Source organism: Lissotriton helveticus, chromosome 2_1, assembly GCF_964261635.1.
Source record: "Lissotriton helveticus chromosome 2_1, aLisHel1.1, whole genome shotgun sequence".
In the NCBI taxonomy this organism is placed as follows: Eukaryota; Metazoa; Chordata; class Amphibia; order Caudata; family Salamandridae; genus Lissotriton; species Lissotriton helveticus.
This window is the reverse complement of record NC_136059.1, coordinates 1,544,169,255-1,544,188,205: the sequence shown is the minus strand read 5'-3', so window position 1 is coordinate 1,544,188,205 and position 18,951 is coordinate 1,544,169,255. Positions and strand designations below refer to the sequence as shown.

Below are 18,951 nucleotides of genomic sequence, written 5' to 3'. Positions count from 1 at the left end.
AAGCTAAACAACTTCTACTTTTGTGTGGCAACTGTCTGCCTACACTTTATTTTTAAACAAGAACGATCAACAGCTGCCAACTTACCACTTGGCCATAGAGCTCTTTGAGTTTGTCAGTTTGTTCACTGGTGTTTTCTATCGTTTTTAGTGCATTTTCAATTCGATTTAACCTGTACTCGCAGTAAGCCTTTTCAAAGGCGATCACATCACTGCTGAAACAAGAAAACAAAAATAATTTATCTGCAACCATGACAGCATATGATTCCAAAATAAATGTTTACAGCGAGTCTTAAAAGAAAACTTTTTACTTCATTATTTAAAAATTACAACACCAGTAGGAAAATATCCAACTACGATCTATAATTTACTTTTAGTTTGCATAAACGATATAACGAATAGTTTTCTTACCTGTCGGTGTAGTTTTGCAGCTTGAAGATCTTTCTGGATTCACTATGCTGTGCATTATTCCGCGGTCTTGTGGTTGGGTCCGGATTCGTAGTCTTTTTTTTTTTTTTTTTTGTAGCCCAGGTGGGCGTCGGCGTCACACCCCTCTGGGTGTATTTCCGGTGACGTCGGCATGCTTCCTGCGGAAGCTCCCACTCTTGGGCGCCATCTTCGGGTTCTTTTTTTCCGTGTTTCTTTCGTTTCCGAAGTAATGACAATGTTCTATTCAGGTGATATGTTACCGCTTTGTACCTTCAAAGTATTTTCCACTTATTCTATTTCCACCTCTTCTCTCTCCAGCCTCATCTTTCTGGCGGAGGTGGGTGGGTTCGCTAGTGAATCCAGAAAGATCTTCAAGCTGCAAAACTACACCGACAGGTAAGAAAACTATTCGTTTTGCAGCGTGAATCTTTCTGGATTCACTATGCGGAGCATTGATTTTGTAGCGGTTTCTCATCTCTGTGGCGGTTGGGTGGAAGATGATCGTTGGGTATTGAATATGTGCTGTAGCACCTTCTGTCCAACTTGAGCTTCCTTGTTCATTTGTATGTCCACACAGTAGTGCTTCGTGAACGTGTGCACCAAAGCCCATGTTGCCGCCAGGCATATGTCTTGTATGGGTGTGTTAGCCAGGAAGGCTATTGTAGCACCCTTTTTCCTAGTGGAGTGGGCACGTGTCCCCTCTGCTAGCTCTTGTCCTGCACGCTTGTGGCAGAATTGAATTGTCTGTGCGATCCATCGTGCAATGGTCTTTTTGGTTACTGCTTTTCCCATGTAACTGTTGGCGAATGACACAAAGAACTGTTTTGTTTTCCTGTGTCCCTTCGTCCTCTCAATGTAGTACATGACTGCCCTTCTGGCGTCCAGGGTGTGCAGAGCTCGCTCTGCGGCAGTTGTTGGTTTTTGGAAAAAACTCGGTATCTGTATAGACTGGTTCATGTGAAATTTAGATACCACCTTCGGCATGAAGTGTGGGTCAGTCCTCATCACAACCCTATCATTGTGTATTTGTATGTAGGGTTCTTGTAGTGTCAGGGCCTGAAGCTCGCTTACTCTGCGTAAGGACGTTATTGCAACCAGGAAAGCTGTTTTCATAGTTAGCATCTTTAAGGACGCCTTGTGGAGCGGTTCAAAGGGCTCCTTCATGAGTTCCGTTAGGACTATGTTCAAGTTCCATGCAGGTGGCGGCACCCGCTTGGGTGGTGCGATCCTTTTCGCACCTTCTAGGAATCTCTTCACCACCTGTGATGTGAAGAAACTCCTGCAAGTTTCTCCCCTTGTGTAGGCGACTATCGCTGCCAAGTGAACTCTCAAAGAGGATGAGCTAAGGTTCTTCTCTAGCAAGTGCGTCAGGTACTTTAGCACTGTGGAGTCCTTCATTTTATTGTGAAGTCTTTCTTGTCTGCACCATATTGTGAACCTTTTCCATTTCGCAACATAGCACTTCCGAGTGCTAGGCCTTCTTGCCTCCCGCAGGACCTTCAGGGTACTTTCTGGCAATCTTAAATGTGCGAACTCTATGTCCTCAGGAGCCACGCTACTAGGCTCATGCTCTCTGGCTCTGGGTGTAGCACCTCTCCGTTCTGCATGGAGAGTAGGTCTTTCCTCCTGCTGAATCTGTGGGGTGCACACTGTGTCATCTCCATGATCTGCGAGTACCATGTCTGCCTCGCCCACTGTGGTGCGACCAGTATCAGTGTCATGTTGCTCGCTCTGCACTTGCTCAGTACTCTGTGCATCAGTGGTATCGGGGGGGGAAGGCGTAGGCAAATGTCCTTGACCAATCTATCCATAGGGCATTCCCTAGTGACCCTTCTCGGGCTGCCTGGATGCGAAGTTTTGGCATTTTGCATTCTGGCGTGTGGCAAACAGGTCCACCGATGGAGTTCCCCATCTGTCGAATAGGCGCCTTGTCTCCTGAGCATTGAGCTCCCACTCGTGGGATGCCGATGTCTGCCTGCTGAGCCAATCTGCTTGTATGTTGTCCTTCCCTGGCAGGTGTATGGCTAGCAGGTCTATCTTGAGAGGGATGGCCCATCTCCATATCTCCTGCGCCAGCATTGAAAGCGGGGCTGACTGTGTGCCCCCCTGCTTGTTGATGTAGAACATCGCAGTGGTATTGTCTGTTTGTATCAACACCTTGTGTTTGTACAGTCTTGTTTGAAAAGCTTTCAGTGCAAGGAAGATTGTCTTCAATTCTAAGTAATTGATGTGCTTTGTCGCATCTGTTGGTGTCCACAGTCCCCTCACCTTGAGCTCCTCCATGTGGGCGCCCCATCCCTTCAAGGATGCGTCTGTGGTGATGGTCACTGTTGGCGTTGGGGGCGTTAGAGGCTTTCCCCTTGCTATGTTCTCCATGGTCCACCATGTCATCTCCTTCTGCACTGCGTGCGTTACAACCACTAGATCCTCCCAACTGCCTGTAGCTTGTGACCATTGCTCCTGTAGCCATTCTTGAATGGGTCTCATGTGGAGTCGTACATTCGGTACCAGGTGGATGCATGATGCCATCATCCCCATGATCTTGCTCGCAGTCCTCACTGTCCGAGCTTGTCCCTTCCGGTAGAGGCGAGTTTCCTTCACCAGCGCCCTCGCCCTCTTCTCGCTGGGGAACACCTTGCCCTGTAAGGTGTTGATCTGTGCCCCCAGGAAGATCTTCACTTGTTCTGGCTCCATTGATGATTTCTTCCAATGGATGGAGAACCCCAGGTTTATGAGCGTGCTTGTCACTGTATGTGCGTGCAGCTTGCATTTCTGGTATGAGTTTGCTTTCACCAGCCAGTCGTCCAGGTAAGGGTATAAGTGTATTCCTTGCCTTCGTAGGTGCGCTGCGACTGCTGCGAGGCACTTTGTGAAGACCCTTGGTGCTGACTTTAGTCCGAAGGCCAGTGTCGTGAACTGGTAGTGGCTTTCTCCGATGGTGAACCTGAGCATGTGCTTGTGCTTTCTGTTCATTGGAATGTGCAGGTATGCGTCTTTGAGGTCTATTGTGACCATGAAGTCCCCGATCTGCAATTGTGGGAGCACCTCTTGCAGGGAGGTCATTTTGAATTTTTGCGTTCTTATGAATTTGTTCATGAACCGTAAGTCGAGAATGGGTCTCATTGTCTCGTCTACTTTTGGTACCAGGAAGTACGTTGAGTATACTCCTGTGTTTCTTTCCTTGAAGGGTACCCGTTCTATGGCCTCCTTCCGCAGGAGTTCCTTTGCCTCCTCCTGCAGACACTGCAGCTGCTTGCCTGCTAGTGGCCTTCTTTTTGGTTTTCTGCTTGTTGGTCTCCCCTCCAACTCTATGCAGTATCCGAATTGGATAATGTTGAGGATCCATTTGTCTGATGTGATTTCTCTCCACTCTCGGAGGTGAAATCTTAATCTTCCTCCCACTGGTGTCATGTGGTCGTAGGTGTCTAGTTTGTCTTGACCCATCTGTACGTGCTGCCCCCTGGGATCTTTTTTGTGGGCGGGCACACAGAGTTTTTTTTTTTTTGAAGTCACTTAGAGGTGGGCTGCTGCCCCCCTCTTCTATTTTGTTCCCGTCCATTTCTCCCTCGAAAGGACTGGCCTCTTTGTTGGTACTGCCAGGACTGCTTCTGCTGACCATGCTGCGAGTCTGCCTGGTGCGTTTGCTGGAAAACCTGGTGTGATGTACCTGGCTGGTTTCCGCCTCTCCCGCCGGGCCTCCGTGACGGGGTGCCCCTCTTGTTCCCTCTGAACTGCAATGCTTCCATGGATCTTGCTGTTTCGTTATCTTTTTTCAGTTGACTGAGCGTTTCATCAACTGTTGTTCCGAAAAGCGTGTTGCCGTTGAACGGTGTGTTCAGGATGCTGTGTTGCACCTTCGGTTTGAAACCGGATATCCTGAGCCAGGCGTGCCTCCTTTCCGTGACGCCCATCATCATGAGCCTGCTGGCGGTGTCTGCCCCATCCAGGGCCGTCTTAAGGCAAGAATTTGCCGCGTTTTTTCCCTCTTCAACCAGCTTTTCGGCCTTCTGCCTGGCATCCTGGGGCAAGTCCTTCACCAACTGCCCCAGCCCCTCCATGATTTGGTACATGTGCCTGTTTATCAGGGCGTTGGAATTAGCCATGCGCCAGTGGGTCGCGGCATTCCGTTCGATCCTTCTGCCCACCAGATCCATCCTTTTGCTCTCCTTATCCGGTGGTGGGCCCGAGGTAGTGGGTACGTTAGCCCTTCTCCTTGCTGTGGCCGTGATAATGGAGTCTGCGGAGACCGTGCCCTGAATGTAGGCCGGGTCCTTTGTGGAATGCTTGTACTTCTTCTCAGTTCTGGGAGTTACTGCCTTGCATGTTGCGAGCTCCCTGAAAGCTTCCTTCCCCTGAGCCAAGACGCTCTCGAGCATTGGAAGGAACTGGCTCCTCGTTTGTGTTGGGAGCAATGTTTCTAGAAGGAAGTCTGCTTCTCTTCGTCGAGCTTGAGCTTGAAAGCTGCTGCGGCAGCTTGTATCACCGAGTTGTAGGCCCCGATGTCGTCCGGCGGCGAGGGCCTCGAGGGGTAAGTGTCGACCACCTCCTCCGGGCTGTCGGTGTCGACATCTATGTAATCTACCTCCTGTAGGTCAGAGGGTGTCGAGTCTGCGTCCGTCCTGCTTTCCTCTTCCTCCCCATAGTTGTAACTATCGTAGGGATTCTCGTACTCCTCCTGGTCGTCGATCACCTCGACGTCCTGGTCTTGTTCCTCGACGACTTCGGCGATCTCTTCCTCCTCCTCGACTGCTTCCACCACCGGTGGCTTGGTCTTGTGAGGGATCGTGAAGGCCTTCATCTTTGCATCGAAATCTTTCTTCCGCTGCATGATGTTCTCCATTTCAGCCTCGAGGCGCCTTCTCTTCTTCTCCATCTCTGCCGCGTGTTCCGCGTCGGATGGGTCGGCCGTTCTTTTCGGCGGATGTTTCGTCGCCGTACCTTTCGGCGTCGAAGTTTTCGACGTCGGACCGGATCTTGGGTCTCTGGTCGTCGTGGCCAGTTTTGGGTCTTTCTCCCTCGGCGTCGATCGATCCTTTTCCGGGACGATTTTCGATGTTTTCTGCTGATCAGCAGCCCTCGGCGCCGGGGACTCCTTCTCGGAGGATCCGCTGGGCCTGGGAGTAGTCGCGGATGCCGCCTTTTTTGGCGTCGGCGCTTTCGGGGTCTTGCCCTCGATTTTTCTAGATTCAGAGTCTCTCGGGTTCTTGGGGGCCGAAGAGTCTCCTACCTTGTCAGAAGTCTTCGTGTAATCGGTCTCTACGACCGTGTAGCTGTCGTCTTCGGTGGCAGCGTTGTCTTCTTCCTCGGAGGACATCCCCAGCTCGTAGAGGGACGGAGTCGGGGCCTTCCCCTGCAGGGTGGCGTGTGCTACCCTCTGCCTCTCTCTCACACGAAGGGTCTTCGGGGCGAAGGCGGAACAGGCGTTGCAGTCTCCGCTTTCGTGGTTCACCGGTAGGCAAAGGTTGCATACCGGGTGCTGGTCCTTCTGCGCGTACTTGTGGTGGCAGTTACGGCAGAACTTGAACGGCGTGTTGTCCATCATCGAGCGTCCAGGGCCTCTCTGGTCGCGTGTTCGTCGACGGTCGTCGATAATCTCGATGAAAAAACGCCTTCTCCTTGACGGCTTTTCGTAGATGAAGTCCCCTGCAGTCTTCAGATGACTTCTCCTCGTCTTTTCTGTATTTTCTTTCTTCTTTCTCCAAAAATGTCTGGAGCCCAAACGGGAACGATCCAGACCCGACCGCGGAAAAAAAGAATCTGAAGATGGCGCCCAAGAGTGGGAGCTTCCGCAGGAAGCATGCCGACGTCACCGGAAATACACCCAGAGGGGTGTGACGCCGACGCCCACCTGGGCTACAAAAAAACAAAAAAAACAAAGAAAAGACTACGAATCCGGACCCAACCACAAGACCGCGGAATAATGCACAGCATAGTGAATCCAGAAAGATTCACGCTGCAAAACTCATCTTACGAGGCAGATGGAGGAATAGTGGAAAACAGATTAAACTCTTGGGAAGTAATAACCATTTCCCTCCATGTTGCAGAGTTAAAAAAACAGCAGAAGATGGATGAAGTACACTTATCAGCAACTATCCACACCACAATCAAATCAGACTACACCACCCACCCACAGCATGATCTTTAACACTTATGACACAAATACCTCAACAGAGCTATGGAGATTAATTCGTTTGAAAACTTTCAATGTCAGATAAGAGACAAGTGATTTAACTGGCCAGACCGTACAGAAAACATTTCATAGCAAGGTCACAGTATTTCCATCTTACAACTGGGGAATGAAGTAAAGACATTGTGGCTGGAGTAAAAAGGGCTAAGAGGAATAGATGACAAATTTAAATAAACTTCAGCACTGTTTTGGCGGTGTACAGTGAAATTTTTCCAAGACAACAGGGTTTCTCACCACTAGTTCAAAAAGCGATACAGAATATTCATAACAGACCAACATATCAGTGATTTTGGAGAGCTAGTGACAAGTGACACAGAGCAAAAAACAGCTAAAACGGCGCAACAAAAATGTATGTATAAACACTGTGATGGTTAGTAATTTGCAAAAAGTTCAAATGCAATTAATATGGACATGCAGAGTCAATAAGTTAAAGAACGAAAAGTGCGCCAAAAGTTGTGCTGGGTGGTCTACGACATTTTGACCTGTGATCAATTCAGTCATCTTTAGGACCAAGTTACAACATTTTTCAGTGCTGTAGTGGGGCAGGTCAAAATTCCATGCATAGGTCCTCCCAGGTATATACCCTAGGTGAGGTATGTAATTAATCCAAGGAGGTACATCCAGATTGGTGTGTCAGGAGAATCCAATAGAATAATCAGAGCTGACGTACACGTCCAGGCATCCAAGGACCGTGTAATACTCGAATGGGGAAGAGGAAAAATGATCATATCGGGACCGGCGTCAAGGTGCGGACATCCGGTTAAGGAACTGTAATTCGTAGGGGGGCAGTGTCCTGATCGAATATGGTGGTTCTCCAAGTCCACAAAGCAACTTCTGGGTTTCAAGACATTGGCGTGAGTCCAAGTCAAGGGGGTTTTTCGCAGTTTTTTGCTCTGCTTCACTTGTCACTTGTGCCGCCCACACAATTGCACGAGCACTATTGAGCACAAGTCTTTATGGGTTACTTCCACATTCAATCTATATAGTGCTAATATTGTTTTTGCACTGTATTCTTAAATTTAGACTGCCTCTTAAATTTCTTAAATAACCATTGATGTTTCCCTGATTCTTCCTTTTGGCAATTTTTATGCATGCTCTGTATAATTGCCTATGAATATTACTTGTTGCGACGTGGTTGTAGGTTACAAATAAAAAAGGCAAAAACATTGTTTTAACTATATATAAAAATGTAATTAAGCATAAGAAAGGTGGTTTAAATACAAGTGCTTGTAAAAAACTCAATCCCAAACAATTTAACAAAAAGGAAGGCAACTTAACTGTTCTATGTTAAACACATGAAAAAGGATTGCTTGCAATAAGTCAAGCTACTGTTATTCTTTCAGCGTAGCATTCCAAACCATTGTTCTTTTACCCACAATGCCACCTCAGTTTGGACCCAGCCATATGCAAATTAGTCTTTACCCTGCTCCAATATGAACAGTCCAGTCCAAACTACCAAGTCAGGTCCTCCCTGAACAGGACCTCAAGCAACCCAATACCAGTTTCAACAGGATTAGGACTCAACAGTCGGGTCTACCATGATTTCAGTAGCACAGTTATCACAGGAAGCAAGCTACAACCAATCAAACAGTTTAAATCAGAGTGAAAACAGCCTCTGGTTGCTTGTATTCCAATATACAGAGAACCTTGCATCACAGTGTGTGCTGGACTGTTTCAAATGGAGCAGGACCAAGACTGATTTGCATACAGCGGGGGTCTAATCGGAGATGGCATGGAGGGCATAATAACGATGGGTTGCAATGCTACCCCGAGATATTGCCTATGGTCAAACTTATTGCAACCGTTCCTCTCATCACATTTTGTGTGTGTGATCATTACACTACAGACATCAATGGCAACCACAGAACTCTATACCACGTTTTATAGTCCGCTCCCACATGAACGGAATGATAAAGGTTTCTTACAGATCTGGCTTTAGGTAAACCACAAATAAACATTGGTGCATTTGAAGAAAACATCGTAAAGAGGTGATCACAGTTATGAAAACACTGCACACAGCAACCTATCATTAATTAACTAATGCCTAATGGTCAACTTAATTTACAATGCAATCTGGAAGAGCACACCTGATCAATATCCTGCAAACGGTGAACACGTAATAGTGATAATTAAAATGAAAATAACACCAAATGTTTCAACCAACCGATCGAAAAACCTGCAACGTATAAACATCTTGGCACTGTTTATGCAGTCCCGCAACGCACACTGTGGATGCTCACCTGGTCAACACTTTGGTATGACTATGGATAACATTCATAGCTTCCTTGAAGCTGCCGCTCTGAAGCAGGCACACCACCTTGCAATGGAGTGCCGTGACATCGTCTTTAGTGATCTGCAGTACTAAAAAGGAGATAAGATAGTTTGTCAAAACCGATAATTAGATGCTGTACAATAATTCTTTAAAACATTGAAAGAACCTAAACTTCTAGCTTCATTAGTTTTAATGTATTTTAAAATACCATCTCAGTATTAGAGGCATCTAAATCCCTTATATAACAGCATAATACTAGAAACATAATACCAGCTGAATAACTAAATCTACAATAACACCACAACAGCGTAAAGCCAAAGTCTAGGAAAAACAAGTGGGGAGAACTTTAGCATGGACCCGGAAACCAAAATAATTTGGTCCGCCTAGGATCCACTGGGCAGGAACTGCATCTCACTCGCAGCGCACTTGAAATAAATTGATTCGCCATTGCTTTCATTAATGCACTTGAAAGAATTAGTTTGAGCATCTTACCTTCTACCTACTGTACCCTAGAAAGTCAAAGATAACTACAAGGAAAGAGATGGTCATGCAGAACTTGAGAAAACTGCTAATGTCACCTTATATTAGATCTAGAACCTCACAGGTAGCCAGTGCACTTAGATGATAGCATGTGGTGAACGAGTTAAAAAATCAGAGGAGTCCTGTTCCCCACAAACTTGACTCTCCTATCTGCCCAAGTGGTAGTAGGCCTTTGCACAGAGCAGTTTCAGTTTGTACAAGTTACAATAAGACTGTGGAATTACACACTAATATCTCAAAGCAAATATAACTATTGAGGACTTGTGTTCCTCAAAGAAACGTAGCTAACCATACTTTATTATTCCATCATCACAGCAGTGATCTATCAGTTTCAAAATGACAATCTCATCTTGCTCAATTAATACTGGAGGTGGGCAAATGTATTTATGGATGATCGGTCAACAAGTCTGTCACATTCCGTTGGTGGGGATGGGACGAGGTGGGGGGGGGTGGACAGGACAGACAGGGGCTACTGGTTGCCAATTGTGCTGGTTGATGTCGTATGCCATTAGTGACCTGGAGTCCACCCTACTATGGCTCTACAAACTAGGCTAAGTAACCCTTTCCAGAGTAGCGAGGGCAAGCAGACACTGGCTTCTCAGGAAAACAGTGTTGTGGGCAAGAGCCCAGAACTTAACAATCCAACTAAAGATCAATAAAGTATTGTCCAGCCAAGTGGTTGTTTAGGTCTCGCCTGAACCAGCGCATGTGCTGCTCTGCAAGACATTTAGTTAGTGGGTTTTTAAAGTGCTACCAGAGGCTTTTGCTGGCCTCAAGCTTGCGGTAACGCACGCACTGCCATCTGCCTTTCTTTCATGGCTCATTAAGCCTTACAGCATGCTCCTCCACCCCCTTGCTCTCTGCTCTCACTACCCCCTCCCACGCAGCCTGCACACACACACACACACACATAAGGCCACTCACTGCCTATCAGCCTCCTCGCAGCCAGGTAGCGCGATCAGTTTAACTTTCACAGCGGCGTCACTTTCACGGCCGCGTTCGCCCTGTAAGTGTTTGTCTTAAAACATATTTACATAGAGTCTGTTGCATGATTTACTTGGACATTATTTTTAATGGCTTGCATCGTGCTGTGGCTTCTCAAACTCTTCTAGAACTTATGTGCTACTGGATGCAGTAAAGACAACAGCGTGCTTAAAGTGCCGTTTAAATCCGATCAGTCAACTTAGCGCAGAAACACCAGTACAATTTACAACTGCGTCGAGAAATCGAAATATTTTAGAACCTTAATTATAGAGAGGTGGAGGCAAACTGCAATCGTGACTGTTTTATTCAAGTGACCTTTATTCCCTGCTTTGTGCATGCAGTTACCATGAGCTAAAATATGTAAAGTGCAGGAGTAAATAACTTACATTTCCACACAGATCTTAAAAGGTGCCTGTGAGAACGTAATGCACAATTAACGTATGCGCCTGTTTTGGCGCTGCTGTATGATTCTAAATTAATCTGCGGGGTCTCGGTCTGGAGTGCCTACTGTGCGTTGATCTCCCTTTGCTGATCCTTATGCTGAACTATAGCAGGGATGGTGCCAAATTCAGGCATGTCTGCATATATTGGGTGCAGTCAGAGCGGTCACTTTCTTAGAGCAAAGAGGAAAGCATTTGTGGTTGAAAAGTTATTAAACAGCCTAACAGAGGAGGAGGAGCTACGCTAGCAACCAAGATGGCCGCATAAGCTCCCAGCTCCGCCGACCTCCGCCGGATGCTCATGAACCCTGACTCCCATCCTGATTTCCCACCGGACTCCCGTGCAGCTGAAGTGCGCCTGACTCTAAAGGTGCAATCGCGGAATTTCTAGCTGCTCGTATGATGAAGATAGGCCGTGCGCCATTCTCGGCCTAACCCGGAGTTGAAGCCGGGGCCTCGAGTTCTAACCCGGCCGGGTTTGAGTTGAACAACATTGGCCGCGGGACGTTGGTGGTTCCGGTCTCCCGAAGTGGCGTCTTTCTTTTCCGTTTTGGATGGTGATCTGGTGGCAGCTTTATCTCGCAACTACGGCGGCTTACCGTATCGACTGTTTTGGTCGGGGATCCGCTGCCCGGAAGCCCCGTTGAGCTCCCGGGGTTGATGGGCTTGGTTCCTCGCTGGCGGCGACGGTGCTCAGATCGTGCTTTGGAAGTGCCCGCAGTTGTTATCTGTATTGCGTCTGCCTGGTGCCCCGGAGAAGTCGACCTCCAGGGTTCAGATACCCGCCCGGTCGCTCACTGAGGGGCGATGGAGCGGGCTGAAACTACACCGTCGCTGCGCACTATAATGGCCGCCATTGGGGAGCTCCACAAACGAGTCACCGCCACCTTCCAGAGGATGATCACATCTGCCGTAGACCGGACTTCGACCCTTTGTTGGTTGTGCGTCAAGATGCCTTACCCGCGGGAGCAAGCTCCGATTGCTACCGAGGACCCTGTGCGGAAGTCGGACTTGAAAATTTCTTGCGACCCTAAGATGGCGGCGAGCAAGCCCGAAAGTACTGGCTGTGTGTTTTGCCCTATGTCGATACCGCCCGAGATGGATGTGCCTATTTCTGTACTTCAGTGTGACTTCTCCAATGACTGTCGGATTAATACCTCGCCTCTTTTCTCTCAGAGTGATCGAAAACACTTTGCTGACTTATCGCTGGTGGGCAGTGGACTTGGTTTGACTTTTAGACTTTGTCAACGTCTATCCTGGTATCACTCCTTTCGTGTTGACTTTGAAACTCTTCTATTTCTGGATATTCTTGCTGTGATGGCGGTTCGAATGGACAGGGCTTGCATGAAGAATCGTAGCGGCCTGGTTGTACTGTATGGGGTCTGTGTAATGGATCGTGAGGGCCATGGCTGAATTTGACTTGCATTCGGTGCAATGCTTTCCTTTGGCTTTGCCGGGTTGTGTCTGTGGGAGCGAGGGCCAGATGGGATTCTGATTGTCTGGGTTTTGTGTGACTGCTGTGCTCGAAACGGGATTTGCTGCCTCTGTGGTGCCGGGTGGGACGGTCCTTTCTCTGTCTGTGGCTCCCCTACTGATTTGTTTATTGGTCTGTTATAACTTGCTTAATACTACGGATGGGGATGTCTGCTTTTGGCGTGGGGAAGGGAGTCTGGGAGCCCGTATCGTTTTGTAACATATCTCCTCCTCCAGCTTTTCCCTTCCTTGGGGTGTAGTTTAGTGGGCGACAGGCACACTGCTAGTGGGGTTAGGTCGTAGCCATCTGCAAGGGTGCAGGGTGTTTTTTTTTTTTCCTTTATTTTGTTCTATGACCTTTCTATTTCCCTTTCTTCACAAGAGATGTGGCATATTCTCCTGATCTTTTTGTTCTCATATCTGGGTGTCGCATGTTCAATTCGTATATCCTGTATTCCTGGTGGGCGGGTACTGATAGGGTTTGCTTATGGTCATCTGTATCATATTGTTTTGCCTCAGCTCTAAGCTGGTATTGATATTTTTCAGATACATATGATTGTAATGTATTTCTTCAATTCGTTTGCCCGTCCGCAGCTGTAATATGTTTCACCAAATGACACCCGATATGTACATTTTCACTCGTGTTATAATCAATAAAAATATATTTTAAAAAAAAAAACAGCCTAACAGAGCCGTAACTGGGTCTTCGTTAAGACCAGCAGACAATTCAGAACTGTTCGGCGATCTTTCTGGGATGGTGCGTTCTAAAAAAATATATATATATATAATAATAAGGCATAATTATTACATCTCCCAACTCCAACACTCCAAAGTTAGGCTACCTTAGGAAAAGTCCTCTAAAAATACTGCTTCTACGAAGTATGAAGTAGGGAACACTGGTTAGCTACTACTGGCCCTCTTTTGTTGAACCCTCATCCTACACCTCTTAAAATGCATCGAGGAAAATTCCTTACATCAACACACAGAGGAAAGGGTTCTGCCTAATTACAGCCTTTATCAAGTGGTACTCTTTTCTGGGCCCCTGCCAACTTGATGGCTCATACTGGCAAAATGCCCTAAAGCAGCATTTGACAGGGTGGAGCAGTGTAAAAAAGTCCAACCAGGCATACTTTTGAGTTCAGGCACTTCAAGGAAGTAATATGGGCAGTAAATAGGGCAGGGCTCTCTTGGAAGAGTGGGACTCTAAATGTTGCTTCATAATTCTGTACTGAGCACTTGCGAACAACGTGTTTCTTGTTCAAACTTTGAACCTACTGCCTTTTTCACCATTACTGACACAGCTTATTTTCTTGTTGGCTCATAAACTGCACCTTTTTCTTGGGGATTCGCATCACCTACAATAGGCCTATTGCAATCAGTTGGAGGAAAGAAAACACTACTGCTAACAAAACCAATAGGCCTGGAGCTAGCTGCCAGTCTTTTGGGTTAGTCAATGCTTGTTTTGTTTTACAATGGATTTACTAAACCTTTCTTGTTGAAGCAAATATATATTAGCAAGAATCAAAATGCGGTTTAGTCTCGAAAAGCACTTAGCTGTCGTAGCAGCTGGAACTGAAGGCAGCTACTTTGTATTTAAATGTGCTCCTTGTGAGAGCAGCATACCATTGACTGAGGGTGAATGTTTGAATCATTCAGCATTCCGTCCATCATTTGTTTTTTAGAATTAATGCACAAATTCATTGTAGTGCAATCTATGGTACCCTTATCATATTTGAGTTTGAAACGTGTCCAATGAGATTGTATGAAGTTAAACATCATACAACTGTATAGACAACAAGTCCGATGCTACTTCTTTAAAAATTCAATTAAATAATGCAACGATTGTCTGATCCAGCCTCTCTGCCCTGCCGTTTGCCTCTGTCTGCTACAGCTCCCCATCTGGGTGGCAAGATGGTGTACCACCTCAATTTCAGACCCACAATGTTGTCCTACCCTGTAGTTCGATCCTAGTCTTCGGGTTCACTACAAATTCGGATTTGCATTATTTCGGATGGTTAAAAAACAGATAGATAAGTATATATGTATGGTATTAAGTTTAGAGTTTTAATAGTTAGGAGATAAGCTGTAGCTTCAATATTAGTCTCTCTGAATAACACGCTTGGCGTTGGCATTCTGAAATACAAATTAGTGAGAGCTAATGAATACTGTTAAGATGAGAGATGCCATCAAGGCTTCAAGATGTTAGAACAACGATAAGTTGAGCATGAGCAGGGCGCTGTTTGCAGGGCACAACCACTGAAGTTCTGACCCCAGACTACTTGGGGGCAACAAGAGGAGATTACAGCACCTGGCATTTGTTAGGGCTTAAATCGCTCCTGTTATCCAGTGGCACGGGACACGCCCGAGCCAAGGGTGGGTCCATCCATGTCTATTAGAGACCAGAGAAGGCAGGGCTTGGCCCACAGACTGACATTTCATAAAGCCAACAAGCATTGGCATAGCCAATATGTCTCGCCTTTGGGACTTTATAAGGGTTTAGCCATGCAACAGTTGATGTTGCACCAATGATATTGTGCTGCATAATTAAATGCTTATAAGGTCCCAAATGCGAGACATATTGGCTATGCCAATGCTTGTTTTGAGTGAAGTTATTTAATCACACATTACTTAATACTAAAAAGCACAATTAAAGGTATGCAATAAAGGGTTAAAAGCCTCCTTTCGATTCTAGGTGCTACACACTTTAGTCCCCAATTCCACCAATGGAGATCCTCAGTGCCCGTGACACATGAACTCTAATCGGGAACACAGCACTGGTTAGGCCCAGGTGCAGAAACTCCATCACCTCAAAAGTATCTATGTGTGCAGCTGTTCAGTTGGCTTTGCCCTTAGTGTAATATTGCTACAGGAAAAGTCTTAGTTTATGTAACATGCTTCAGGTCTCTTCACAGTCTCTAGTTCACATTTAGTTCTTATGTCTTGGGGTTAACTGCTTTTTGCATATGGTGCCTTGGCAGGTGGAGATATGGACACATAAGGCACTCCCTCTCCTGCAGTGGCGGCTTCAGAGCTGTCAGAGCTTTGGTGGCAGAGACTCTGGGAACCTGAAGTGCACTCTCCTCCAGTAGCTTCCCATCATCAGCAGTTACAGCCTCCCTAGGTCTGGTGCAGAAAGGGAACAGGCTCATCAGGTGTGGCCTTCAGAAAAATCTTGACACCGCCCGAGAACTTTGGCATTTGTGACCTCGAATCGGATCACAGTGCACAGTTCAATGCTGCTGGAGCACACAGTCTCCAGTGTTGGCAGCGGAATACACTTTTAGGAGCCCTTGTAATTTGATGATTGCTCCATGCAGAACTCTTGACATGGTTCAAGCTTATAACCATTTAGGGAGACCAGGGAACCATTTTCCACACTTGGGTCGCTCTTGGCTTTCCTCGGGCAGTCTCTCACTCTCTCTTGCTATTCCCCACACAGGGAACATGCTGGGATTCTCCTCCTTCACAGTCTCTCCTCCAGTAGGCCCATGCTCACTCCTTCTCTTTATCAGCAGGTAGGCAGACCGGCGTATAGGCTCTGAACAGACCATCAGCTTCAAGGCATAAAGTGCAGAATCCAAGTGATGTCCTCTCACCTCTGAGAGACTTGCTGTCACACAGACACCAGTCCTGATCATAGTGCAGTCCTTCCAGAAGTCTGTCACTCACTTCCATGGTCGTCATGAACTAGAAACTGGAAGGATCCAAATTTTACAGATAGGTAATGTGGACCCTCTGATCAAGGTTTCAGAACCGATCCGGTTTCAATTGCGATCTTCAGGCTCCGCTCTAGGCGCAGCCTTTGTGCAAAATTACCACCCTCACAGCAGGAGCAATTGGGACTTTCTCCAAGAAGGAGTAATCAAACCTTGGGCACAATGAAGTGTGAACTCTGCACCTTGCTGCCATCACCTTCATGAAGCAGTAATCAGACAGACAAAAGGGCAGGCCCTGTCTAGAAATGTTGGAAGAATTAATCATCAGTCCTGCTAACATGAAAGGTCTAAAGACGGCCTTATCTCCATCCTCCTCACTTCAGTGTCTGGGTTTCCACCTTTAGCCACCGGAAGGCGGGCAAAACGCTTCCATTGTCTGATGAAGCTATTCTCAACCTTCATCTTATGCCGCGCTAACCAGGGGCATTCAAAATGGATTCCACTGCCCGCAATTCTGACACGTCACACAAGAGTCCTATAAGCATCATATGCTGAAAACACACTACATACATATAGAATGTCAGCACTAAGTTCAAAGTTTCACACTAATAATTCACAAAACAAGGTATGCTGCCACCATCACTTTACATGATGTACCTAGGACAGGGACAGGTGGCTACTCACTATGACAATATTCTTGGTGTGACCAGTCAGGACACAGGACAAGTGCTAAACCTCGCAGTGCCAAGGACATGGCCAGGCCTCTAGGTACAAGGTAGGTTACAAGGGTCAAGAATAAAAAGCCAGGATACTAGTTTTCACATGTAGTCAGGCAAGAAGGCATGGGGTACATGGCGCTTTACTGTGCAAGCAATATACCGGTCTAAACACGGTGCCGCTCGAGATAGGAGAGAGAACCTGTGACTTTTGCCCTTGAATGCAAAGAGCGCGTGGAGGTCCCTGCCCTTCCAGGACCCCGTTTCTTGCTGCCAGATTGACCGGACTGACGTGGCCACAGAGGTGAGAGGCGCGGAGACCGGGACTGCGAGCACCAGCATTCCGGGAAACATCTACAGCTGGTTCCTCTTCCCGGCCGAGCCGCGCCCCCTCCCAGTGCCGCGCCCCCTGCTCACTGCTTCATTACCTCTCGCGGCCCCCGCTTCGCGGGAGCCGCTCGAGATAGGAGAGAGAACCTGTGACTTTTGCCCTTGAATGCGAGGAGCGCGTGGAGGTCCCTGCCCTTCCAGGACCCCGTTTCTTGCTGCCAGATTGACCGGACTGACGTGGCCACAGAGGTGAGAGGCGCGGAGACCGGAACTGCGAGGACCAGCATTCCGGGAAACATCTACAGCTGGTTCCTCTTCCCGGCCGAGCCGCGCCCCCTCCTAGTGCCACGCCCCCCTATATATCAAAGGTAGACCTGCAAACGCGCATCGCGGGAAGCGCGCGGGACGTAGCCCGGGGCTAAGCCCGGGCAAAGGGCGGGCCCGTTTGAGGCCGTTAGAGACCGGACCGGGCCTCTCCCCTTGGTTCTACCATCGTTTGCTTAACCCTCGCTTTTGTTTGTTTCCTACTTGCTATACTTTAAGTATAGGCATAATGTCTGTGCGCGAGTGTCGAAACAGGGCAGCTAAAGGGAAGAAGCTGAATGGGACTCTTGATGACTTTATAACTAGAACCAACACTGCCATTGATGTGGAAATTAATAAAATGCAGCAGAGAGTCTCTATGGACCTTGATGTAGCTAGACGAATATCTCAGGAACTGACTTTAGTGAGGAAGTCATCCTTAGGTCATCTTGCCTTAGCCAAAACTCCTGAACGTCGGGTAGGCATTGCCCCTACCATGACGCATGCAAATGTTCACCAGATACCGGTTTCCCCACTTCCCGCTCCTATGGGGGGGGCTATCATTTTCACCAACCCCCAATCTCACCCCCTCTATGGGTGTGATGGAGCTGGCAAAGGGATCCCCTACAGACACATCATCTAACCCCAAGGGGGAGGGAGGGAGGAATCCTTTCACAATCAAAGAGGGTACTGTCCAAAAACGCAAACGCCAAACTACATCTGCCTACTCGAGGAAGAAGGCGAAGGTAGCAAAGGCCCAGATCCTCATGAGTGCTAATCCTATAGCAGATGGGGTGTCCACTATACCGCCCCACCTTCCTCCACAATCCTCACCACCTACGGCCCATAACTCCTCAATTATTGCAGAAACTAGTCGGGCGGGTATAGAAGGGGAGCAGGATCTAGTAATAGAGGGCAAAAATGAGGGGGTCCCTGTGTGTGTGATAGGGGGGAGAGATGTGGAATTCTTAACGATTGTCTGGGAAACACTAAAGAAACTTCTAACCCCCCTGGAAGTTAGACTATCGCGTATAGAAAATCAACTGCTAGAGACGGAAAAGAGCATACTAACTTTAGCAACTCTTAGCATAACTGAGCATAAACCGACTAGCACATCTGGCCCAATCCATCATACACCAACATCTACAGTCCCTACCCCTGTGGTCCCTGTAACCAAACCCATTCCTAAACCCCGTTTTAAGGCTGTTATAAGTAATAATATAAATGGCACAAAGGAGTTACCAAAACAATCGCTTGTACAACCTGCACCAGTTACAAAGGCCACAGTACCCACAAGGGCTAAAGAACAAAAGTCTTATTATCCAAAGACACAGGGAGTGAAACATAAGGAGAAACTTCGTGGGGGCTATATCGACCTCCCCCCGGATGCTAGACCTTATGTTGTGGTGCTAACAGGTGTCCCGGAGATTGTATACCACCAGCAGGAAAATTTTGGGTCACTAAGAAACAAAGTAACACACTGGCTAAACGAAAACAGGCCGTTACCCGCCCACCTGAGAAGTAAAATTCTCATGGTGCGTAGGGTACCATGGATAGGCACCTCCTTTAAATCAATTCCAGGTGACTGTATAATTGTTTCTTTTGATGACCCCAATACAGCACA

The 18,951-nt window shown here is 47.4% G+C and overlaps 1 protein-coding gene across 2 annotated transcripts in view; it reads right to left on the bottom strand.

Annotated features, from left to right (window-relative positions):
* The window catches only part of SRP72 (signal recognition particle 72), a 278,175-nt gene that overhangs the window by 222,256 nt on the left and 36,968 nt on the right, over positions 1–18,951 (bottom strand). Inside the window, exons 2-3 of one of the 2 annotated variants that reach the window (XM_078676511.1) lie at positions 8,854–8,974; positions 86–212 (exon numbers count right to left, since the gene is read on the bottom strand). In XM_078676511.1, coding sequence (XP_078532637.1) covers positions 86–212; positions 8,854–8,974 — 248 coding nt within the window. The remainder of the gene's footprint in view (positions 1–85; positions 213–8,853; positions 8,975–18,951) is intronic. The other variant, XM_078676512.1, reaches the window with a different exon arrangement.